A 26,182-nucleotide genomic window follows, 5' to 3' on the forward strand; every position below is an offset into this window, starting at 1 on the left:
AATCCATCAAAGTAATTTATAAATATGTTGATCAATACAGGGCCTAGAACAAGGACCTGTAGTATTGCCACTTCACATTTCCTTCCATCTTATTGTGAAGTCACTTGACATATAGAAGAAACTGTGTCTAACTGTTTAACCAGTTCTGTAATTATTTAAAGATAGTATAGCTCAGTCCACATTTTCTACTAGAATTTCATGGGAAAATTTTTTATTCCAAAACAATCCAAATAGATTTGGAAAGCTGATGCGATGCAGTTTGGACATTCATATCAATGCAGAAAATTGAATACATTTGAAAGACCTTATCATTCAGCAGCGTTCCTTTAACATGTTCCTTTTGCAAAAGGAGAAATGAGAAACAGGGTCATCCCATTGAAAAAAATCAGAGGAAAGAAACAGCTTAATGGATCTGCTCCCTTCCTCAGGGATGTAGGCCAGACCACTGGCTCAGCTAGGATTCAAACATTTGCAGTTCTGGAGTTCTTTCTTTTGCAGCTAGACGTATTCTAATTCAGAAATAATGCTTAAAGGAGCTTCTTTCTTCCTGCCTTATCCCAATCTCTTTATGTGTGTGTGTGCAAATGTGTATATTTGAATAAAGATTCAAGGTGCTGGTAATGACCTATAAAGCCCTAAATGGCTTGGGTCCGGACTATCTAAGGGAACACCTGCTGCCGGCATCATCTTCCCATCATCCTGTGCACCCCCACAGGGAGGGCCTTCTCAGGGTACCGCCGGTTAATGAATGCCGGCGGGTTATTCCCAGGGGAAGGGCGTTCTCTGTGGGTGCGCCTGCCCTATGGAACCAACTACCCACAGAACTTAGGACTGCCCCCGACCTTCGCTCATTTCGCCGGGACCTGAAAACTTGGCTCTTCGATCTGTTTGGTCCAGACTGTAGGGTTGTTAATTTAACTGGGTTTTAGATTTACTCTTGGGGCTTGAATCTAATTTAATTGTTTTAATTGTTTTTAATTTTTTGTATTCATGGTTTTAACTGCCCTGTAAACCGCCCTGAGTCCTACGGGAATAGGGCGGTATACAAATCCAATAAAATAATAAATAAATAAATAAATATTCTGGTTTTTAGACAGCAGGCTTGTAAAAGGTTTCTTTTTTAAAGCAGATCTTTATGAGCTGCTGTGTAAGGTTTTCAGCTGAAAAGCAGATAAAATTCTTGAAATAAATCAACAGGACTTAAAAAAACGACTTCATTTTAAAAAAATAACTTGTAGATATTACACATAATTTTAAGTGTATTTTGGGGATAATCTCTCCAACTAATTTCATCTTACACTTCAATTGGTAATTTATCAACAGCACATCTGTGACTGCTACTTTCTATCCCTTGGGACTGAATTTTAGAGAGTCCATTTACCCAAACATGTTTCAGCAGGTATCAGTACCTGGCTGATCTTGTTGGAAGGTAAGTTGGAAGCTAACAAGAATGAACCTGGTAAATACATGACTGAGAATAACAGGACTGCATGCTAGATTGGGAAGCTGAAGAAATGTCCTGAAAGGAAGTCATTACAAAACACTTTTACACCATGTAGCCCAGCAAGCTACATAGATACCAAGTATCAGATATTTATTGATTCACCTTGATACAGACTCTCTTAAACTTTATGTTATTTGTTGGGTAAATTTGCTTTGTTTCTTATCCATCTCATCCACAAATTGGAGATCTTGGAAGAATAACAGTGAAATTTTTGATCTCGAGTTACTATTGCCAAGCAATTTGTTCTATTTATTTTACAATCACCAAATATGGATGCTACCTCACTGCCGTTTAAAATAAGACTCAACTATCACTCTAGCTAACTTTTCTCTGTAGAATGTTTCCAATACCAAAAGGTTTTGGGCAGGCTCTGTCCCTATCTCTTTCTTTATTACTGAATTATTGTGATGGACAGTATACAATCCCAGTTGTAGTACAACAATATAATTCCATCACTTAATTAAAATTAGAATGCTTTTAACCAGGATTAGTAATAAAGTCACATCATATACAGGCACTATTTTTTTCTTGTGATGACCCTGCAACCCCTTGCATTGGGGTGGAGTCGGGTGACTGAATGGAGTTGAGCGTTGGCCAGATGCCCTTGCTGATGCCTATGAGGAGCTCACAGTAGATAGTAGATATTTTCTCTTTGTGCCCAGATAGAGAAAAATCTGCTGCTATCTAGGATCGAATTCACAGCCTCCTGATTGTGAGGTGAGAGTTCCACCTCTAGGCTACCACGTCACTCATACAGGCACATTTATTATATACATATATAATACATTAGTTGCCTTACTTTCATATATGCAGACATTACTTACATTTACATAGACATCACAGGCAGTGCAAACACTCTTTTGTAACAGTTGTGTTAGAATTACCACTCTTCTTCCTACTGTTTTTTTCCTGCAAGTTCAAAGTCCATTTTCGGATCAACTGAATGTAGAGCATTTACCTGTGACTGGAACTGATTGATTGGCTTGTCACCCATATATGATATTGTGGGTTAAAGAGAGCGACTGCCTAAACCAGAGGTAGGCAACCTTGGCTCTTTTATGACTCGTGGACTTCAACTCCCAGAATTCCTGAGCCAGCCACGCTGAGGGGAAAGGGAGAGGTTTCCATGCTGAGCCATGCTGGCTCAGGAATTCTACGAGTTGAAGTCCATGAGTCATAAAAGAGCCAAGGTTGCCTACCCCTGGCCTAAACTAAAATCACCCACCTAGTTTTCATGCCTAAGGCGAGACTAGAACTCACTGGTTTCTAGACTGATATCTTAATACTAAATTGGCTCTCTTGTGTTGGAATTATAACTATCATGTCAGGGAAGGCTACATTATAACTACTTTGAAAGCCCCACCTCAAGTGTAAGAGATAGACAAAAGAACAGTAGCTGGGGGTATCACTAATTTTTTTTCTATAACTTTTCTCCATTAATAGTAATAATAAAGTTATGACAGTGCTGAAAAAGGAGACTTACTTGTCCTTGAAGTTCTGGCCATCCCAGAACAGTGCAGTCACATTATCGCAATCTGGGTACTTGGCAATTGGCTTGCAATATCCCATGGTCACATGATCACTGTTTGCAACCTTCCCTGCTGGCTTTCCAAAATCAAAATCAATGGGGAAGCAGACAGGGAAGGTCATAAATCTCTTGCACTCTCCTCTGCCTGGAAATAGCCAATCCCGACTCTACCACACTGGAGCTATTCGTTGCATGCCCTCCCTTGCCTAACCACTGCATCCTCCAGCTTTCCACATTCCCATGTCTCGCAGGCCACTCACATAACCTACTCTACCTGGCAACATCCATCCCTGGCCCAACACCTTACATAGCTGCCTGCCAGTGAACTGCCTGAGACTTGCTTAAGGTGTGATTGCCATTGTTAAGTAATGTAGTCATGTGATGTCATGCTTTTCTGACCACACTGTTTGGTGATGGAAATTTCTATTCCAATTGCTATCCCTGTCTACTTATAGTTGTTTACAAAATAAATCCTTTGCAGAAATAAATCTCACATTTAATTATATTCTGTATTTATTGGATCTATATCCTACCTATTTTGTACTACTATTATTACTACTACTATTACTACTATTTTGTACTATTATTATTACTACTCAAGTTAGTGTAAATATTCCTGCCTCTTATTTTCCCCACAACACTTAAACTGTGAAGTGTATTGGTCTGGCCCACAATCACCCAGCCAGCTTATTAATGCCTTTTATTGTTTTCACACTTTTTACAAAGTTGACTGCTTCCATAATAGAATTAATTTAAAACTACAAAAATATAAACTTACATCTTTTCCCAAAACTCTAAGTTCAAAGTGAGCTTCTTTGAAGTGGACCCTGGTAATTCTAGGCCTGAAATGTTTTTTTTAAAAAAACAAAACATACATTAAGACAGAAATGAATTTATTCAGGAACTATTGAAAGAATCAGTCTAACTATAAAGAGTTAATACAATAGACATTCTTTAATTCCTTAGATAAATATAGGTTTATATATTCCAATTCTCTATAACAAAAAGGCCAGAAATTAATTCTAAATTGGAAATAAGCATTCCATAGTCCACCATCTCTTAAGTTCTATTTTCCCCAAGTTCTTTTATAGCAATAGTTAATGCGAATAACTTATATATGCAGCTAATAATTGAATATAGTGGTATGCAGGGCTTTTTTTGTCATAGAACGCCCAGAACGGAGTTCCGGCACCTTTTTTGGATGGAACCTTGTAGGGTAGGCAAAGCAGGTTGTATGACATGTGTGAGTTCCAGCACCTTTTTATTTTACAAAAAAAGCACTGGTGGTATGTATGCAACATAGATTAGAACCTGTTAACACTGTACCAATAGAAGAGAACATTTGTAGCTTAGGGTTGAATTGTGGCACCTCACATTCATATGACTACAATTTACAACTTTTTGCTGAAAACCGTTTTTTATTTCCAGTTTTTGCAAAAGTGCCCTAGAGCAACCAGGGGTTTGCTTAACAAGTGATTCACTTAATGACCAAGTGGTTTGCTTAACAACCACTGAAAGAAAAGGCTGTACAATCAAGTTGGACACGTGATCACCTGCTTTACATCATCACAACTTATGACCATAATGAGCAGGCTCTTTTGCAGTTATAAACGGAGGACTGTGTATGTAGTTATCAAAACATGCAAGGGTGTATCCATGGACTCATATCTCAATCAAAGGGAGTTAATTCTTTACCAATCTGAGGAAAAATATTTACTTGGAAGATTAAATAGATGGAAAAGAAGGCACAAAGTGTGCATATGTATTGTTGCTTACCATCCATTATTGATAAGGACTATAGATTTTACTTACCAAAAATACTTCCCTACTTGTTTTTTATTCTTATAAACAACTACTCCTATAGGCTTCAAGCCCAGAAAATATTCAGATTTGTTTTCACCCTGAAAAAAAATGTTGAATTAAATTAAATTATATTTGTTAATGTGATACTTTTTTCAAAAGAAAAACATTTTTCACAATAGATCACTGTGTAGAGATAAAGAAGAACATTTTCTAATCTGGTTCCATCATAGCAGTTGCAACAACAACAAAAAAATCCATTGTCAATATTAAATAAGCTTCCCCTCCCTCCACTTAAGTCTGAGCCTACTAATTATCTATTATTTCCTGTTATTTTGAACTTCTTAAGGACTTTACTCAGATTCTGTTTTACTTTTATAATTTCCTGCCTGAACATATCTGTTGCATGTATATTCCTTTTATCTTCTAGTGACACTTAGAATAAATCCCACAGATTTGTAATCTTATACTTTTTATAATAGTTAATTGCCTTTTGTATGGCAACGCAACCACAATCTTTAACAGAAAGTTCCCTAATCCATGCTTACCTCAAATATGAATTTTCAAGGATTTAACTTTTGTCTTTAAAAAAAGTATCTTGTTCTAGAGTAACAGAATTACTGCTTTGCAATAGATTTCAAGGATTGCTGACCCTGTCCAAGATCCAGAGAATTATACAGTATAGTCTACAAGCCTACGAGGCTCAGCCTTCTGAATGTCTTCTAAGCTGCTTTTGGAATGGAAGAAAGTGTAAATAAATTTGTGGTTCAGCAGTATAATTTGCTTTTCCAGGAAAATAACTCAATAATTCCACTAACACAGGGGTCCCCAACCCCCGGTCCATGGACCGGTCCCAGTCCATGGCCTGTTAGGAACCAGGCTGCATAGCTGGAGGTGAGCTATGAGCAAAGCTCATCTGTATTTGCAGCCTCTTCCTAGCGCTAGAATCACTGTCTTAGCTCCACCTTATATCATTAGGCATTATATTCCCATAGGAGCGCTAACCCTACTGTAAACTGTGCATGCGAGGATCTAGGCTACACCCTCTTCCTTCTCCCCTCCCCTGTCCATGGAAAAATTGTCTTCCACAAAACCAGTCCTTGGTACCGAAAAGGTTGGGGACTACCGTATTGTACTAACTTTGTAAAGTAATCATCCTTTTCAAATTCTTCAAAAGTTTACATATCTTTCCCATGGAATGCTATTAGAAGATGGCCCTATTGACTCGGGGACTCTGGGTGAACAAATAACACCAAAGTTTATTGATTGCTTCATTTATTTTATAAACAACATCATTCAACATAATGAATCCCCAGTGGGAACATGTAACAGTCTTTAAATTCAGAAACTAAATATAGGTAGTCCTCAGATAATGACAACTTGTTTAGCCACCACTTGAAGTCACAACAGTGCTGAATGAAGGGCAGTTAAGGCTGACCCTTGAACTATAATTGTTGCAGCCCCACCATGGTCAAGTGATCAAAATTTGGGCATAGCAGCTTGTCCACATTTATAACTGCAACATGCTCTTCAACTCTCCCCACCTGCTAACTATGTTATCTCTGTTCTTTCATCTGCCCTGCATTCTACCACTTATCTCTGTTGCCCCCCCCCCATCCTCAGCTGATCTCTGCTTCCTCCTGGCAGCTTCCCCAGTAAGATATTGCTATGCAATCAGCTTACAGTATTCTTTTGAAATCTCTCCAAACTTGGAGGGGGAGGGTGGGGAGGGAGAGAAAGGCAAGCAATATCTGTAGGCAATTATTTATTTGCTTGACCCTTTGTCACTGTTGGCACAGCTGCATTGCTGTCAATGGGAAGAACAAACAATTCCTTTCTCTCCAATCTCTCTGCTCTGCCAGAGAGGTGGGGGGGGGGAGAAAAAACCCACCGATCTGGCACAGATAACAAGCACTGAGAATAACGGCAATCACATGATTGAAAGATTCTGTGAAGGTTGCCAATGGTCATTAATGGGCTGTAAAGTGATTTTTTTCAGCACTGCTTTAACTTTGAATGGTTGCTGAACGGATAGTTTGTAGGTGAAAACTTCCTATATCTGTTTCAAATTATATTATCTTCCATAGGGTTCCTTCTTTGAGATCATTTTTTAAAATAATTTCTACTTATTTACAAATATTGTAGTAGAAGCATTAACTATGGTAGATTTCTATGTTTTTAAATCAATTCTTTTTGTGTCTTTAGTCTATTTCTTGAGTCCAGAGGTATCATGTTGCCATAAGTAATCTTTCTTGTCCTTGAAATAAAAAGCATTTGACAGTGATGTTCTTTAGTTCCTTCTGAATTCCACATGGCCTCCACACTGCTGTCATTTAGAAGAGCTGTGGGGACTTGGAACTTCACCCAAGCCTTTGAGAAAGGAAAGGGAGACCGTTCATTTCATCACCTTTGCCATCTTTTACCTTTATTTCTCATGTTTTATTGATTTTATTGTAATTTCTTTGATTGTTGTGAGCTGCCCATACAATCTGTTGAATAGCTATTAAGTGATTCTTAGTTTAGAAGAAGAAAAAATTATGAAACTCAGTCAATTGCATCCCCATGTTACTAAAAGCCTAATAAATGATTAACCAAACAAATAAATAAGGTATAATGAATTGTAACTTTAAAAATATTACTTACATAGACAGGATAAAGATCCACTCCATACATTTCAAGTGTCTTTGCTACTCCTAAGTAATTCAGTTCTGCCTCAGCTGGAACTTGGCCACTGTTGAATAAAATAACATTCTTAGATGTATTTATTCACAACAAAGTCCAGAAATTCATAGGTAAAGGTAAAGGTTCCCCCACACATGCGTGCTAGTCGTTTCCAACTCTAGGGGCCGGGTGCTCATCTCCGTTTCAAAGCTGAAGAGCCAGCGCTTGTCCGAGGACGTCTCCGTGGTCATGTGGCTGGCATGACTAGACGCCAAAGGCACACGGAACGCTGTTACCTTCCCACTGTAGTGGTCCCTATTTTTCTACTTGCATTTTTTACGTGCTTTCGAACTGCTAGGTTGGCAGAAGCTGGGACGAGTAACAGGCGCTCACTCTGTTATGCGGCACTCGGGATTCGACCTGCCAAACTGCCGACCTTCTGATCAACAAGCTCAGTGTCCTAACCCACTGAGCCACCACGTTCCCCAGAAATTCATACCTGGCAGCTAATACCTTATACAACACATTAAAATCCTTACAAATTATATATGATGTTCATTGGATTATATAATCCAAAACCTTCAAAAATCAGCAAAATATACAATCCTTCTACCATTTCAGAGATGCATGTAGTAGCTACATTAATAATATTTTCAGCTAAAGCTCATGCACTGCTTTTATTTGGAGCCCAAATGGGACTGTATGGAAACTTTGATTCCTCAAAGATAGAGTCAATATTTGAAGGAATATATTTAAAATGAGAAAGTGTATGTCCAGTACAGTTCTCCACCAAGAGACTGAGATGATCAAAGTAAAGACTAGCATATGGTTATGTTTTCTTACTAAGCTACTGCCTTTTTTATTGGTTTATGCTCATTCACTCTGATGATAATTTTGAAAGATATTGAAAATCTCTGGTTTTTCACAAGATTTAGTCTGATAATGTACTTGAACGTAGGCAGTGTCAGTTCTTAAGCAGCATTTGGAAGGGCAGCAAGATCAGTTGGTTCTGCTTAGAGACATATAGTTTGGAGGTTAATCTTCTTTTTTAGGTCAGCAAAATATTTACATCAAATAATTATCTCCAAATTTAGAAGAATTCTAATCTTAACAAACTCTTACTGTATATATTTTCAACAGGTTTTCTTCATAGGAAAAAGTTGAGTTGCCCTTGTAGCACAGGGACTACTGAATCTATATCCCATATTCAGTTGTAATTGTACTTTTTATAAAAATACAAGGTTACATTTTGTACCCCTCTTTCAGTAAATTTTCTAGGCCATTCAGATCTATTTTATGTAATATGTTGCTGTCTCATCACTGCAATTCTCCTTCTCTGAGTGTGGCAAAAATCAGTTTGCTTATAGAATTCTCTTGGAATTGACTACACTGCAATACTACACTTGCAGTATTCTTGCAGTATTCTTTGTGGAATACTGATCTCAGAACATATTAAACTTGTTGTTCAATACAAAGAAAAACAAATTACTACTATTTCCATGTGATTAACTGCCCTAATAAAAGAATTTATGTTACTTATGGTTTACAAATAAAATATCAAAAAAGTTTTGTTTCTTTCATAGACCCTTCAATACACAGATGTGGCAACAAGCAAACTGGAACCTCCTCTAATTTTGTTTGTCCTCCCTCAAGTAGGTCTATAACCTCCAGTGATGGAACGCCCACAAACCTAGGAAGCAAGCTTTTCCACTGATTGCTCTTATTGACAGACAATTTCTCCTTATGTCTAGGTTGTATCTCTCTTTGACAAGCTTCCACCCATTACTTCTTGTCCTGCATTCTGATGCCCTAGAGAATAAGTCAATCCCCTCTTTTTTGTGACAGCCCCTCAAGTTCTGGAAGAAAGTTATCATGTTCCCCCTGATCACTGTCCTCTGATGCACTGTTTCACTCAGGTAAAGATACAAGACTTTTAGTAGTTTATAGATTGCTTTCATCTTTTTTTCACCCCCACCACTTTTGATGAAATGTGTCATTCTTCTGCATCTACAGAAATACAGAATTTCCTACCAGTATTTTTCATGTTTATCTATACCATTTTGTGGCGAGATTTGCACATGCTAAATCATGATGTGGCAGGCACGTTTGGCATAACATGAAATGTAAATGAATCCATCTGTTTATAAACCATAGTTTAGAAACCTAGTAAAATATACTTATCATTATGAAAACATGAAGCCTCCTTCAAGTCAATTCAGTTGCTGCAATTTCACAGAAATATTTCTGTAATTTTCTTAGTAGCAGCAAAGAAATGATTTTCATTGCCTTAGCCTGGGATATACAGTATTTTAACTTCCTACTCTATCTTATAACTCCAAATAGTCACTGACAGTCTCCCATCTAAATAGACCTGCCTAGCTTCCAACTCAGGACAATGTTGTTCAGATGCTTCCACCTAGCTAATTATCTATTGTATGAACCTAGCCATCGGTGTTTCATTAAATAAACCATAATTTTGAAAAGTTAGTTAAGATATTCAGACCAACATCTCGAGTCAGAAATTACAGACATATCCTGGCTGTAATATACAAACAAGACATAGAAAATACTAAGCCAAAATGTGTTATACTTATGTTTGTTCTGGATGGACAAGAAAGGGACCCAACACATAAGCATATTTTAAAAAGCAGTCAAAGTAAAGGTCCTTTAATGCTTTTATTTTGTACAAGTTGTCATTTGACATTACTTAATAAAAACAAATTCTTACATCAGAGTTTTGTGTATTTGTTCTATGGTATCTTCTAATTCTTCTTTCTGGTCAGGAACAAAACGGTACTCCGAAACATAACCTGCAGTGTGCTTGCATGGATCATAGTCTCCAAGTTCAGCTATACAATGCACACAAAAATATGAATTTTTAATTGCATACTTTTGGATAGATATTCACATAAAATATTTTGTTGGAATTACTCAACTAAAAATAATCCAAATTAATCTAGATTATAGCATTTAATTCAAAAAGTGGAAATTAGGAATATGGAAGAGAAAATAAGAACAGAAACATTTATTCACATAGAAAAAAATTAAGTATGGATCCCATTTAACATGTTGCATTAAAACAGGCATTTCAGTGAGCATATGTTGTTCTGTGGCTCACCTGTTTTTCTTTTGTACCCCCTTGCATAGAAGAAAAATTGATCAAAAGGGGATTACAAGATAGTAAGCAGGCATACATAAATGAATATACAATGAAAGAAATTTAGTGGTACTAACAGACCCGAGCACAGTGTATTCCCATAGGATGCCTGCTTACTCCTTGTAATTATTTCACCACCAATTTCTTTGCTCTGTAAGGGAAAGATGAGGAAAAAAATTGGATCAGGCACAGGAGAAACTGCTTACAAAGATAGCCTGGGTTTTTTTTCCTTCCTGTTTTGCAGAGGCAATTACCTAAACAATGGAGAGTGGGGGAGGGGAAAAACAAGCAATCTTTGTAGGCAATCTCTCCTGTGTTTGACATTTTTTCTCCCTCCCTCCCTCCCTCCCAATGGAGACTGGAGAGTAATGGATTACAAGAGAGTAATCATGCATATGATGGGGAATATACCAAGCTTTTGCATAGCATGTTCACAGCTACCAGTACCACTTCATTCCTTTTGATGTATAGGCCCCACAGTGTGTCTCCTTACTGTTTCGTACCTATTCATTTCCAATGAATGTAAATACGGACATTAATTCCCTTATCCCAGTGCTATGGTGAGCATTCCAAAAGGTGGAGGAGTGGGGGGGAAAGAAAGCAGAAGTAAAATTATTAGATGGCAAACAGAAGCTTAAAGTGTGAAACTGATTAGTCTGGTCAGTTATAGATAGCAGCTGCTACAGTAGTTGGCTATCCCATTGCTGGGGTGAGCATTCCAAAGAATGGAGAAGAGTGGAAAAGGAAAGCACAGTCATATGGCTTCCCTTCTTAGTGACTATTTTGCTTAACAATAATGACACATGGACAGCCTCAAACATTTTCAACTGGGAAACTTAACATTTTAGATCAAATCAAATAAAAAAATCCTAGAGGATTCCTGAAAATTCATTCAGACGAATCCGCCATCAATAGACACATAGAGATAAACCCCACTTACACACTATTTAAAAGACATAATCAAAAGTCTAGGAAGAAAAGAACTGGCCAGAATATAACCTCTCTAGCAGCCAACCTCTCTAGCAGATTAGCAGGAAATAGCAGCAGATAAGCAATTAAGGGAGAAGTCACACTTCACCAAGATTGGTGGCAACCTAGTATCCTCCCTTAATAATCCTAACTGAAACGGGCAACTAAGCACTAAGCAAAGCAGTCACTAAATGAGAAATCACACGTGCTTTCTGGCTGGAAAGAGACATAACCATTCAGTTTCACATTTGGCTTTTATTTGACTTCTAACCACTTCCTTCACCCTTTGTAATGTTCAAATGCCCGCTTACTGTCTTGTACATATCAAAAGCAATGCAATTGCACCTGCAAACTGGTGCTGGGAGGTGCAGGTAGGCTATGCAAACAGCTTACAGCACTCTCTTGAAATCTCTTCCTCTCCAGTGTCGAGGATGTGTGTGTGACTGTGTGGAGCAAGCAATTTCTGTAGGCAATGTTTGCCTGAGCCTCCCCCCTGATGATCTTCAATATCTCCCTCAGTCCTGAAATTCTTCAAAATGATACTCTGAAAAGAGGATATTGGATTCTAGTCTGAAGAAGAAAAGAGTGAAGTGGTGATAAGTCTTATTAAGTGGAAGCCCCAAGGTTACAATAATAAAAACAAGCAAAAATGCCAACCTTGCCTAACACATTTAAAAGAATGTGAAGGAATTGGATGGCTATATAATTTTTTAAGTGAATAAAATAATAAATTTGTTTTATTTATATATTTATTAATTTATATGCCACCCATGTCTCCATCAAGTGACTCTAAATAAAATAAAATAATTACAAAAGCATTTTGGAAACTTTCTATCACCATATGATATAACAAGTTCAATATAGCTGAACATTTTATAATGTGGCCCTACATAAACTGAACTCAGTTTTCTATGAATTAAAACTATATATATATTCACTTTGCATATAAATACTAAAGAAGACACAGCTCTTTTAAAGGTTAGCAGATCTGTTGTGGCACCAGTTCTGTGGACTATTACTCCCTCCCCCATTGAAAATTTAATATGGAGTGGATCTCTGATAAAGTAACTATTTTTAGTGTCCCAAAAAACACCCAACAGCAAATTTTGGTGATCTTGAACATTGCCACATAGCTAATCTAGTGGTTTAGTAAACCTAAACCATTATGTTTGAAACAGGAATCAATAGTTTTTTTTAGGAAACCATGACTAAAAATGCTAATCTTACACTATGTGTGAGTCAATCTTGTGTGAACATAGGCATCCAATGCATGCATTTATTATCCCTCTGGAATGGATCTTGAAGAAGAAATTCATATCAATATACTACATTCAACTCAAAGAAACACAGGTTTTAAGGTATAATCAAACCTGTACTGCAAATAAAAGACAGTATTAAAAAGGAAAATACTGTATCAGCACATACCCTGTATTGCATAAGCTCCCAACTGAGCAGCAATATTGACAGGACAAGGCAAACGCCCTTGTAAGACATCCTGCTTTACCTGCAAAAAGAACTGGTACCTAAAACAAAGAGAAAATGAGCATTAGCACATACAGTTGTAAACTCCTTAACATGCCCATTTTTATATGCAACAGTTTTATTTATACTATTATTGTTCATTAAGTCTGAGATGGGATTGTGCTTTTAGTTCCACATATATTCAAATGTGTACCAATTCCATCTTATTTCCACATTAGCTTGTATTTTTTTTCCAAAGACTATTTTTATAAATAATTATCCTTAGCATATATTCATTTTAAACGTAATTTTTAAACTGAAAACTACATAAAAGTGTAAATCAAAAGATAACCAAGTTCTGATCAACGTTATTTCCCCACAGTGGAGAGACTGCACCAGTGGCCCTTCACATCTGAAGTGACTCAGTATTTGACACTCTTTTCCCTTTTAGTTAGTTCATATAGGTGTTAAACCAGGGTTTTTCAAACCTGGCCCTTTTATGACTTGTGGACTTCAACTCCCAGAATTCCCTTAGCCAGCGTGCCTTGCATAGTCATAAAAGGGCCAAGTTTGAAGACCCCTGGTTTAACACCTATATGAACTAACTGGCTAAAATCATTTGTCAATATGGAGTTTGGTATCATCAGTATGTAGATCAGACATGTCAAACTTGTGACGTCACGTGACGTCATGCACCATATTGGGAAGGTTTTGCCATTGTCGGCAATGGGGTGGGCGCGGCTTCCACGTGACGCATCCGGCCTGTGGGCCGGCAGTTTGACACCCGATGTAGATGATATCCGACTGTATATCTCAACCCTGGGTGCACAGCTGAACTACTGATGTACTAATCCTGTGTGTGGAGACTGTTTTGGTCTGGATGAGGAAGAATATACTAGAGTTGAATCCTGACAAGACTGAGCGGATATGTCTATTTGGACCTCCTGGGTTTTGGATGCTTTTATTTTCAGTCTTGGATGGGGATGTATGTTCTGAACCAGCCCTCTTCTCGCAACCCCTAATTAAAAGAAGAGTCTGGAAAGCGTCCAAGGCTAAAAGGCTTCTGCCAAGATTTAATTACGCAGTTAACAAAAACACAAGAGCTTGTCTTCTCAAGCGGAAAAGTTGCTTTCAGCAACCAGCCCCTCCCCAAACACTTCTTTTATAGAGAGCTCAGGGCGTGGTCTCCCTGTGCCTCCTCCCGAGGAGTCCCATAGTCTTTCTTTGTTTGTCCCTGCTCGTCTGCCTCCTGCGTCGGGCGTCCTTGAACAGGGCCAGCTGTGGGTCATCATCCTCCGCACTCTCGGGCTCACACAGCTGAGAAGAGGTCCCCGGCTGAGGACTCTGCAAAGCCTCCAAATCATCATCAGCCGGTTCGTTTCCCTCCTCCCCCACATCTGAGTCCTCCGATACATCGGAGCCGGCTGTCGGACCCACAGGCTGGCCCTGAGTCACAACACTATCCCGCACCGCAGGGCCCTTCCCCCGGGTCTGCCGATCCGGATGCGGTCGGGATGGGAACTGTTCGTGAAAAGCGGTCACCAACGCAGGGGCATGAACGGCGGTCGCGTCTTCCCATGTGAAGTCCTCCGGCCCGTACCCTTTCCACTCGATCAGGTACTGGAAGCGACCTTTCAGCCAGCGGGAATCCCTGATGCTGGCGACCTCGTACTCGGGGGTGCTGCCTCCATCACGAGTTCCTGATGGTGGAGGTTCCGCCTGGCGAAGTGGACAGGCCGGTCGTTCGGGGACCAGCAAGGACCGATGGAAGACGGGGTGCACGCGCAGGGAACGTGGCAGAGTTAAACGATAGGCGACCGGGTTGATGACGGCCTCGACTGGGAACGGTCCAAGGTAACGGTGGTCCAGCTTCCTCGCCGGCCGAGTGGATGGCAGGTTCCTGGTGGACAGCCAGACCCGATCCCCCACCGATAGTGGAGGCGTATCCCTTCTCGACCGATCGGCGAACCTCTTGTAGTCGGCCTTGGCCTTCTCCAGCTGCCGTCGCACCAACCGATGGATTGCCTGTAACTCCGCCATGAATTCGTTCGCTGCCGGCTCCGGTGAGTCCACGGGAGAAAGGGGGAAAAACCGGGGGTGATAACCCACGTTGGCCAAGAACGGTGTCATCTGCGTGGAGGTGTGCTGCGAGTTGTTAAAGGCAAACTCGGCTATGGCCAAGTAGTCCACCCAATTGTCCTGCTGCAGGTTAACGTAGCAGCGCAGATACTGCTCTAAAATGCCGATGACCTTCTCGGTACCCCCGTCGGTCTGAGGATGATGCGCGGACGAGAGGCAAACCTTAATGTCCAACGCCCGCATCAACTCCTGCCAGAAGCGGGCTGTAAACTGGGCCCCCCTATCGGAGACGACTCTATCGGGAAGGCCGTGCAGCCGGAACACCTGTTGGATGAACATGCGACTAGTGGCGCGAGCTGACGGTAAGCCGCGACAGGGGATGAAGTACGCCATCTTGGTCAACATGTCCACCACCACAAACACTGTCGTGAAGCCGGAGGATGGGGGTAGATCCGTCAGAAAGTCCATGGACACAGCCCCCCAGGGTCTCTTGGGCGTTGGCAAAGGCTGCAGTAAACCAGGCGGGGCCCCTGTCGCTGACTTGGCCTGCCTGCATGGGACGCAGGAGGTGACATAAGACTGGACATCGTGTCGGACTCGGGGCCACCAGAAGGTACGGGAGACCAGGTTCAGAGTCTTGAACAGGCCAAAATGCCCCGCAGCCGGGTTATCATGACATTGGCTGAGGACGAGTCCCCTGAGTGGCCCTCCTGGAACATAGAGCCGGTCACGATAATACAGGAGTCCATCCGTGACCGACCAAGGCGAATCTGGCCCCACCTCTTCCTTCCGCTGAGCCACCCACGCCTCCTGCTGCTGCGCCTCCCGGATCCGAGCCCGTATATCCACCGGCTCCCGCACCGCAGCAAAAGACTCGACGGGGATCACTGTCCTGGGCGGAAGCTTGTCTTCCACTCGGGTGTACTCGGGCTTCCTGGACAGAGCATCCGCTCTCTGGTTGTGCCCGCTTGGTATGTACCGCACCCGGAAGTCAAACCTCGCAAAGAAGAGGGACCACCGGATCTGGCGTTGGTTCAAATTCCGAGCGGTCTGCAGGCTTTCCAGATTCTTGTGGTCCGTCCGGACCTCGATCTGATGCCGCGCCCCCTCCAGATGATGCCTCCAAGCCTCGAACGCCGCCTTGATGGCCAGCAGCTCCTTCTCCCAGATGGTATAGTTGCGCTCCGAGGGGTTCAATTTCCGAGAGTGATACGCGCAAGGGAAAAGGGTACCGTTGGGCGTCGCTGCCTGGAGTAACACGGCCCCAATGGCAATGTCGGAGGCGTCCGCCTCCACGACAAACGGCCGTTGCGGGTCAGGATGCTTCAAGATGGGCTCCTTCATGAAGGCGTCCTTCAAAGCTTGGAACGCCTGTTGTTCGGGGGCGTTCCACTGGAACCGAGTCTTCTTCTGCAGGAGCCGGGTGAGGGGGGCTGTCAAGGCAGCAAAGCCAGGGATGAATGTCCGATAGTAGTTGGCAAATCCAAGAAGTCGCTGAACATCCTTCACGCGACGCGGGGGTTGCCAACTCTGCAACGACTCAACTTTACTCGGATCCATGGCGATGCCCTCAGGAGAAATGCGGTGGCCCAAGAAATCAATGGTCACCTGGTAGAACTGGCACTTCTCCAACTTGGCAAACAGCCGATGTTTCCGGAGGCGCTGCAGGACCTGACGGAGATGCTGATGATGCGCTTCACGCGACGGGGAGTAAATCAGGATGTCGTCCAGGTAAATCACAACAAACTGGTCCAACAGATCCCAAAAGATGTCGTTCATAAAATGCTGAAACACAGCGGGGGCGTTGGTCAGGCCAAACGGCATCACCGTGTACTCGAAATGTCCATAGCGAGTACCAAACGCCGTCTTCCACTCATCACCCGGCCGAACCCTGACGAGGTTGTAAGCTCCACGCAGGTCCAGTTTCGTGAAGATCTTAGCCTCCCGGAGTCGGTCCAAGAGCTCGGGGATGAGGGGCAGCGGGTAGCGGTTACGCACCGTGATGGCATTGAGTTTCCGGTAGTCACAGCAAAGCCGTAACTCGCCCGACTTCTTTTTGACGAAGAGCACGGGCGCAGACACTGGCGAGGACGAGGGCCGGATGAATCCACGAGCCAAGTTCTTTGTCAGGAAGTCCCGCAATGCAGCCAACTCGGGCTCCGACATGGAGTACAAACGCCCCACTGGGAGAGGCGCATCAGGGACTAGGTCAATGGAGCAGTCGTAGGGCCTGTGCGGGGGTAATTGGTCCGCCTCTGACTCACTGAACACGTCAGCAAAGTCGGACAGTTCGGGAGGCAAGGAAACCCCTGGGGAACCCTCCACCTGGCCGGCACAAATATGGCGGGTGTGGTCCACGCACTGCAAACTTGGGAAGGTGACCAAGTTCTGAGACCAATAGATCTGTGGATCATGCGCCCGGAGCCACGCCAGTCCCAAGACCACGGGGAAGTGCAGATCCGAAGTGACGTAAAACTGAATGGCCTCCACATGGGTACTGATGGCCATACACACGGGTTGCGTGGCGGCCGTGATAGGCCCGGACAGGAGCACTCGACCATCGATGGTCTCCACAAGCATGGGCGGATCCACCGGACACTGGGGAACAGCCCATTTGGCCACAAAGGCCGAATCCATAAAGTTAGTGGTAGCCCCAGAGTCAATTAAGGCATGGACCGGAATCCCCTCTGGCTTGCCAGGAAGGATCAGTCGTGCCTCCAAAATCAAATGCCATGGAGGTTCACAGGCACCGTCGGAACGGCGTCGCTCGGCGTGATCGTTGTGGGTCGCCCGATCTTTCACACCGTCTAGATCGGGCTCGGGCCGTTTCCCGATAGCAAAGCAGGGGACTTTCTCGGGGCAGGCTTGGTCACTGACGCCCGCTGACGCTTCTTCGGGCAAGAAGCAGCCAAATGTCCAGGGTCCCCACAGTAAAAACACAACCCCTCCGTTCGTCGTCTGTCCATTTCCGTCACCGATAGACGGGACCTGGCGGCACCCAGCTCCATTGGCTCCTCCCTCTGGACTGGGGGCTCACGCACAACAGGGGCGGCAGGGGTCTGTGGGGTGGCACGGCGACTCTTACGCTGCTGCAGCCGGGCATCGATCCGCAGACAAAGATGGATCAGCCCATTCAGGTCTGAGGGAATGTCCACGCGGGCCAGCTCATCCAACATCTCCTCTGACAAGCCATCCTGAAAGGCATCCACGAGCGCAGCCTCATTCCAGGCGGAATCCTGGCTAAGCAGCCGGAAATCGCTGATATAGGCCTGTAGGGGGCGCTGACCCTGCCTCAAAGCTTTCAGACGTCGGGTGGCGGTCTGCGCCTTAATCGGGTCCTCGTACATGAGGCGCATATGGTCACAAAACCCCCCAAAGTTATCCAACAAAGGGCTAGGCTGTGCCAACAGAGGCGTGCCCCAACGAGCTGCATCTCCCGACAGAAGGCTCAACACGAATCCCACCTTATCTCGGTCAGTGGGGAAATCAGCTGCTCTCACGCTGATATAAAGCTGGCATTGTCCCAGGAAGGCAGGAAACAGTTCTGGTTTACCAGCAAATTTATCCGGCATAGCTATCTGACATTTCCTCCTGGGTGGGGGGGCAGCATGTACCTGAGCCTGCAGTTGTGCCACCTGAGTGGCCAGCAAGGTGAGTTGCTGGTTGAGCTGGGCATTCTCGGCAAGAAGCTGCTCCATCGTAGTATTAAGGGGTGGGTGGCTGAAAGCAAACTGTTCTGAACCAGCCCTCTTCTCGCAACCCCTAATTAAAAGAAGAGTCTGGAAAGCGTCCAAGGCTAAAAGGCTTCTGCCAAGATTTAATTACGCAGTTAACAAAAACACAAGAGCTTGTCTTCTCAAGCGGAAAAGTTGCTTTCAGCAACCAGCCCCTCCCCAAACACTTCTTTTATAGAGAGCTCAGGGCGTGGTCTCCCTGTGCCTCCTCCCGAGGAGTCCCATAGTCTTTCTTTGTTTGTCCCTGCTCGTCTGCCTCCTGCGTCGGGTGTCCTTGAACAGGGCCAGCTGTGGGTCATCATCCTCCGCACTCTCGGGCTCACACAGCTGAGAAGAGGTCCCCGGCTGAGGACTCTGCAAAGCCTCCAAATCATCATCAGCCGGTTCGTTTCCCTCCTCCCCCACATCTGAGTCCTCCGATACATCGGAGCCGGCTGTCGGACCCACAGGCTGGCCCTGAGTCACAACAATGTACTTCATGCAAGAACTAGTGCAGAACGTGGAAATCCTCCTGGACAAACAGTTTCTGCTTGATGAACATGTAGTACCAGTAGTTGTGGCCAAGGCAACCTTTGCACAGGTTTATCTCAGCTACCAGTTGTACCTGCTCCTTGACCAGGAATACTTCAGCTGGTTAGTGTTGTGACTCAGGGCCAGCCTGTGGGTCCGACAGCCGGCTCTGATGTATCGGATGACTCTGAGGGGGAGGAGGGAAACGAACCGGCTGATGATGGTTTGGAGGAGGGAAACGAACCGGCTGATGATGGTTTGGAGGCTTTGCAGAGTCCTCAGCCGGGGACCTCTTCTCAGCTGCGTGAGCCCGAGAGTGCGGAGGAAGATGACCCACAGCTGGCCCTGTTCAAGGACGCCCGACGCAGGAGGCAGTCAAGCAGGAACAAACAAAGAAAGGCTGCAGGACTCCTCGGGAGGAGGCACAGGGAGACCACGCCCTGAGCTCTCTATAAAAGGAGTGTTTGGGGAGGGGCTGGTTGCTGAAAGCAACTTTTCCGCTTGAGAAGACAAGCTCTAGTGTTTTTGTTAACTGCGTAATTAAATCTTGGCAGAAGCCTTTTAGCCTTGGACGCTTTCCAGTCTCTTCTTTTCGAATAGGGGTTGCGAGAAGAGGGCTGGTTCAGAACAGTTACTCTCACTCTAGTCACCTCATGATTGGACTAGTAGAATACGTTTATTTTTTAATTTCTCCATGGCACCTTTATTATTTTTATAAATAATTCATGGTAGCAAACATATCCAACCTACCTTCCTCCTCCTATTTTTCCCACAAAAACAACCCTGTGAGATGAGGTGAGCTGAGAGAGAATGACTACTCCAACAGGCTTTCATGGCTAAGGCAGGACTAGAATCATAGTCTTCCGCTTTCTAGCCTGATGCCTTAACCATTAGACCAAACAGTCTACATAGGACTGCTCTTGAAGACCTTCCTAAAACTACAGCTGATCCAAAATGCATTGGCACAAGCAGTAACAGGGACTTCTTGTCACACACCATCTCAAGCAGCATCATTACTGCCACATGGCTACCTGTTGACTTCCAGGTATTATTCAAGGTACTAGTCTCATCTATAAAGCACAGAACCTGGTTATATGTGATATCACCTGTTCCTAATCATTTCTGCCCTCCTGCGCATTCAGGCAAAGTGGTGAGCTCCAGCTTCTCTAAATTAAATGCTGTAATCTTAGGGAACTTAGGAAGTGCACCTTCTCTTTTGCAGTGACTGCTCTCCTAAACTGCATCTTCCAAGAGATATACATATGATGTACATTTTGCTAGGGTTTTGGAAGGCTCTTAAGATTGGGCTTTGTACTCAGGCCTCTGATCAATGTGTTGATCAGAGGCCTGAGTACAAATTGTAAGATACAATTTGTTCCAAATTCTATAATAGTCTGATTGATCTTTATTCTTTAGTTCCAAAGTTAGTTTGTCCATTTCTGCGCAATCCCAAATTTTCCTAATAACCTCTTTTTCTCCTGGGATCTCATTCTTTTTCCATTTTTGCGCAAATGACATTCTAGCTGCTGTGATAATATGGATCGTTAAATATAGCACATCTTTAGGATATTTCTCTTTCGTAATTCCCAACAAGAAAAGTTCTGGACTAAACTCAATATCTTGTTTTAATATTTCTTTCAGCCAAATCGAAATCATTCTCCAAAATTTTTGTGTTTTACTGCAAGACCACCACGTATGGAAGTATGTGCCTATCTCTTCAGAGCACTTCCAACATTTGGGAGATGCTGTTGTATACATTTTTGCTAGACGGGCTGGGGGAAGATGCCATTGATAAAACATTTTAAATAAATTTTCTTTATACGATGAGGCCAGTGTTATCCTTTTATTTCTGTCCCAAATTGTTTGCCAAGTACCTAAGTCAATGTTATGTCCTAAATTGTTGGCCCAGATCAACATGGGATCCTTCACTTGCTCTTCAAACAGCTTATATCCCAAAAGCAATTTATATAAATTCTTTATTTGTTTGGAGTCTGGTCCCAATAATATTTTGTCCAATGCTATTTCAGAGGTATATATCCCCCATTCTTTTTTATCCTTCCTAAATCTTGATTGGATTTGTAAGTAGGCCCACCAATCGAGTTTTATACCTTGTAATTCTAGTTCATTCCTAAGTTTCAATTCCCCCTCCTCATTCAGAATATCCTTGTATGAAATTATGTTACCCAAATCAAATAGATTTGGGTAAACAATCGCTTCAAGGGTGGATAGCCAGACCGGTACTTTAGTGTAATTATGAGATCTAATTTTTTTCCAGGTATTAAGTAACGCTTGCCTGATCCGATGTTTTTGAAAATGTGAGAAAAGACCTTGTTTCTCCGTCCATAGGAAAGCATGCCAGCCATATTGCAAATCGTGACCCTCTAAAGTTAATAATCTTCTATTTCTCAAAATTACCCATTCTCTAATCCAACTCAGAGCCGCGGCGTGGTAATATAATTCCCAGTCTGGCAATCCAAAACCCCCATTTTCCTTCGTGTCCTGTAAATATTTCAATTTAATTCTTGGTTTTTTCCCCTGCCAAACAAAATTTAATGATAATTTATTCAAATTTCAAAAAAACTTAGAATCGAGTTGTATTGGGATATTCTGAAACAGAAACAGGATTTTAGGCAGAATATTCATCTTAATGACAGCGATTCTTCCCAATAATGAGAGTTTTAGATGTCCCCATCTTTCCAGATCACCTTTTATTTGATTCACTACATTATCATAATTATCTTTTTTGAGTGAGGTGCATCTAGCCGTAATATTAATCCCTAGATATTTTATTTTCTTGACTATTTCTATATCCATGATTCCAGCCAGATTTTCTTTTTGTTTATTAGTCATATTTTTAACAATCATCTTGGTCTTATTTCTGTTTATTCGCAGTCCGGCAACCTCACCAAATTTAGATAGTTCTTCCAATACATTTGGTCCCGTCTGACATGGATCCTCCATAATAAAAACCAGATCGTCCACGAAAGCTTGAAGTTTAAAGGTTTCCTTTTTAATGGTTAATCCTTTTATCTTTGGGTCGTTTCTTATAATTCTCGTTAATACTTCAAGTGTCAATATAAACAGCAATGGTGATAAGGGGCAGCCTTGCCGTGTTCCCTTTTGAATTTGAAACTTCCCAGATGCTTCCCCATTAATAATTATTTTTGCTTCCTGGTTGTCATAAATTGCCCTAATTATATTTATAAATTTTTCACCCATATTCATGAAGCTAAGTTGTTGGTGCAAAAAAGACCATTTAACATTGTCAAATGCCTTTTGGGCGTCTAAAAAAAGTAATGCCATCTGTTGTCCACTATGTAATTCATAGTACTCCAACGTATCTAATATTATTCTAATGTTGTGCTTAGTGTGTCTCTTAGCGAGAAAACCATTCTGGTCTACGTGTATGAAATCGTTCAGAAATCGTTTCAATCGTTCCGCTATAATTGATGTAAATATCTTGTAGTCCGAATTAAGAAGTGATATGGGTCTATAATTTTGGATTAATGTGTGGTCCGTATTATCTTTCGGGATAAGGGTTATGTTTGCCTCCGACCAAGATTTAGGCGTTCTTGCGCCTTCTAATACTGCGTTAAATACCACCACTAGGGGTTGTGCTAAGATATTTTGTAGTTCTTTATAGATTTCTGACGGGAGACCGTCAGGGCCCGATGCTTTATTGTTCTTTTGTGCATTGATAGCTTTTATCACCTCAGATAGCCGAATTTCCTCGTTTAGCATATTTCTGGTATCTTCTGTGACCTTGGGTAATTTGGCTTTTTGAAAATATTCCTCCATTTTCTCCACACTTGCCTGGCTATCTTCTTTGTATAAACGCTCATAAAATTCCTGGGCTATGATTTTTTTTTTCTCTTCCTGGTGGAATATTCTCCCTTCCTCATCTTGTAGTTCGCGAATCCAGTTTTTCCCCTTTTGTTTTCCCAATTTATATGCGAGCCAACGGCCCGGTTTATTTGCGTTTTCAAAAAAATTTTGTTTCGTGTTTCTCAGTTGTTGTGCTAATTTCTCTTTGTCTAAAATATTAAGCTTGTGTTTAATCAAGTCCATAGATTGTTTGATATTCTCTTTTTGTGGATCTTGTTGGAGTATAACTTCTAAACTCTTATATTCCCCTTCTAATCTTTCCCGTTGTTGTCTTTTCCCCTTGTTTTTGTATACCATGTATGCCCTCGCTACCCCTCTCATCATTGCCTTGGCTGTATCCCAATTGTTTTGTACCGAGGTGTCTATAGCTTTATTTTCCTTAAAGAAAAAACTTAGTTCTCTCTCCATCTTAGATTTGAATTCGTCTTCTTTTAAAATTGCTCTTTGTAGCGTCCATCTGGGTATTTTTTTGGAGCCTTTCCAGCTAAGTTTAATAGGATTGTGATCAGCCCAAGTACCTGTCGCTATATGCACCTCGTCTATTTCAGAACTAATTTCTTTCGTCATCCATACCATGTCTATTCTAGACCATGAGTTATGTCGATTGGAGTAATATGTATATTGTCTAACCTTACGATTTCTTTCCCTCCAGACATCTTGGATATTTAGGTCATTAGCCAAGTTGAGAAAAGATCTCGGTAGAGTTCTTCTCTTCTTTTTCCTAAGCGTTGTTTTTATTGGTATGTCTGCTTTATCTAGGTTGTTATGCGGTGTGGTTGTTTTAAATTGTACAATGGATATTGTAAACCATCGAGAATCTTTTGTAATGGGACAGCTATAACAAATTTGTATTATTATTATGGTTGGTTGGTCACCCGATCAGCACTGGCTTTGGCATTTTTGTCCACCTTTTGAGTCCTTCCCAAGGCAATCAGATAGGCAAATATTATTGTCACCAGAAAACACAGCCCAAATAAAACTAATGTATATATGCCTATTTAGGTAAAGGTAAAGGTTTCCACGCACATGCGTGCTAGTCATTTCCAACTCTAGGGGCTGGTGCTCATCTCCGTTTCAAAGCCGAAGAGCTAGCGTTTGTCCGAGGACGTCTCCATGGTCATGTGGCCGGCATGACTAGACGCCAAAGGCGCACAGAATGCTGTTACCTTCCCACCGTAGTGGTCCCTATTTTTCTACTTGCATTTTTATGTGCTTTCAAACTGCTAGGTTGGCAGAAGCTGGGACGAGTAACAGGCGCTCACTCTGTTACGCGGCGCTCGGGATTCGACCTGCCAAACTGCCGATCTTCTGATCGACAAGCTCAGCGTCCTAACCCACTAAGCCACCGCGTCCCTTATATGCCTATTTAGGAAGGTCATATTTCAGCTATTATAAAAAATTAATATTTGGTTTATTTATCTTTAGTTCAGATGCAAATTATTTTCCCTTTTCAAATGTACAGTGAATTTAAGGATGCTGGGCATGGGTATACTTACTGAGAATCCTTTTTATTGTTAATAGTTTTAAATCTTTGTTTTCTTTGAAATCCTTTTTGTGGCTTAAGAGTGCTTCTCACCGGTCCATAGTCTTAGTATTAAGAATTTTTATAGAGAGAGATCTTAGTATTTTAATATTATAGTATTGTTTTGACAATCTTAGTTTTTAGTGATCTTTTTTATGTCTTATAAGTTTCAGCTTTGTTGTTGAAATGGGGGTAATCTTTCCTTATTATGTTTTATGCTGGTCTATGATTAAAGTAAGGATTTAACTGACTGATTGATATGGCACTATTGTATTGTATGCTATGATTACCATGCAATTAACATTAAGAAGTGAAAGTTGTGTATATAGTGAATAACCATAAAAAGCATCAACTGATTTAAGAGCACTTTAAAACATGTATGCATTGCTAAATTTGAAACATTTGCAAAACACACTCTTCATATAAACCTAACTTCAATTAAGATGACTAAAATGACACTGGCTCCCTACGTATATTCATGCCTTCAACCATAACTGTCTGCCGAATAGATTGTTGACCCAGATAATGTAAGTTTCAAGGCTTATGCTAAAGTCAAAACATACCACACTATAAAGGGTTTCCCTTACCAAACAGTTGCACAGAAATCACAACTGTCTGCAGAAACCAAACATTATTTGCCTAATGCTGTAAGGCAGGGGTGTCAAACTGCAGGCCTGTGGGCCAGTGGCAACATATGGAGGCCTCGCCCACCCCAGCTCCGGCAATGCAAAAAAAGTCGTGATGCATCGCAACACGTCACATGATGTGGCGAGTTTGACACCCACACTGTAAGGAGGAGGACTCATTGTGTATGATCATCTAATGAGTATTCTAGATTTACTAATGAAGGATCAAATCTTACTTTGACTTAGCACTTAGAATCCTGGCAAATCATGTAAAGTTTATTGCAAAAATGCTTGATTTCTTTTTTCTGAAATCCATGGTTCTTTCAACAGTACATGCTTCCATCCTTCAGTACATTTGAGAAAATTTCTTGTTTAATGTTTTCCTTAATTAAAGCCGAACAGATGGGTACATAGCCTATTAAATTTCACTTACAAATACTTTTTTCATGTACCATGTTTCCCCAAAAATAAGACCCACCCAGAAAATGAGTCCTAGCATGATTTTTAGCGTGTGCCTAATATAAGCCCTACCCCAAAATAAGCCCAGCCACTCCGTCCCACCGTCTGGTTGCTTGTTGCTGCAATGGGGCTGGAGGCCGTACGATGTGACCACTGCCATGAGTTGAGACAAGGCAAGTGGGAGAATGGAGCTGCCCCACCCATCCTGCACCTGTTTAACTCAGGGCCCCCACAGCCAGGCCACTCCCCCCTCGGCGACCTCCCCCCACCTGTTCAATAAACCGGCT

General features: G+C 42.2%; 1 protein-coding gene across 3 annotated transcripts in view; it reads right to left on the minus strand.

Moving 5' to 3' along the window:
• The window catches only part of EPB41L4A (erythrocyte membrane protein band 4.1 like 4A), a 101,830-nt gene that overhangs the window by 34,061 nt on the left and 41,587 nt on the right, over positions 1 to 26,182 (minus strand). For all 3 annotated transcript variants that reach the window (XM_081318741.1, XM_081318740.1, XM_081318742.1), the window contains 5 exons: positions 13,045 to 13,142; positions 10,222 to 10,342; positions 7,476 to 7,563; positions 4,845 to 4,933; positions 3,811 to 3,874 (listed from right to left, as the gene is read on the minus strand). In XM_081318741.1, the coding sequence (XP_081174867.1) occupies positions 3,811 to 3,874; positions 4,845 to 4,933; positions 7,476 to 7,563; positions 10,222 to 10,342; positions 13,045 to 13,142 (460 nt within the window). The remainder of the gene's footprint in view (positions 1 to 3,810; positions 3,875 to 4,844; positions 4,934 to 7,475; positions 7,564 to 10,221; positions 10,343 to 13,044; positions 13,143 to 26,182) is intronic.

Source organism: Vipera berus (genome assembly GCF_964194415.1).
Source record: "Vipera berus genome assembly, chromosome: 2".
In the NCBI taxonomy this organism is placed as follows: domain Eukaryota; kingdom Metazoa; phylum Chordata; class Lepidosauria; order Squamata; family Viperidae; genus Vipera; species Vipera berus.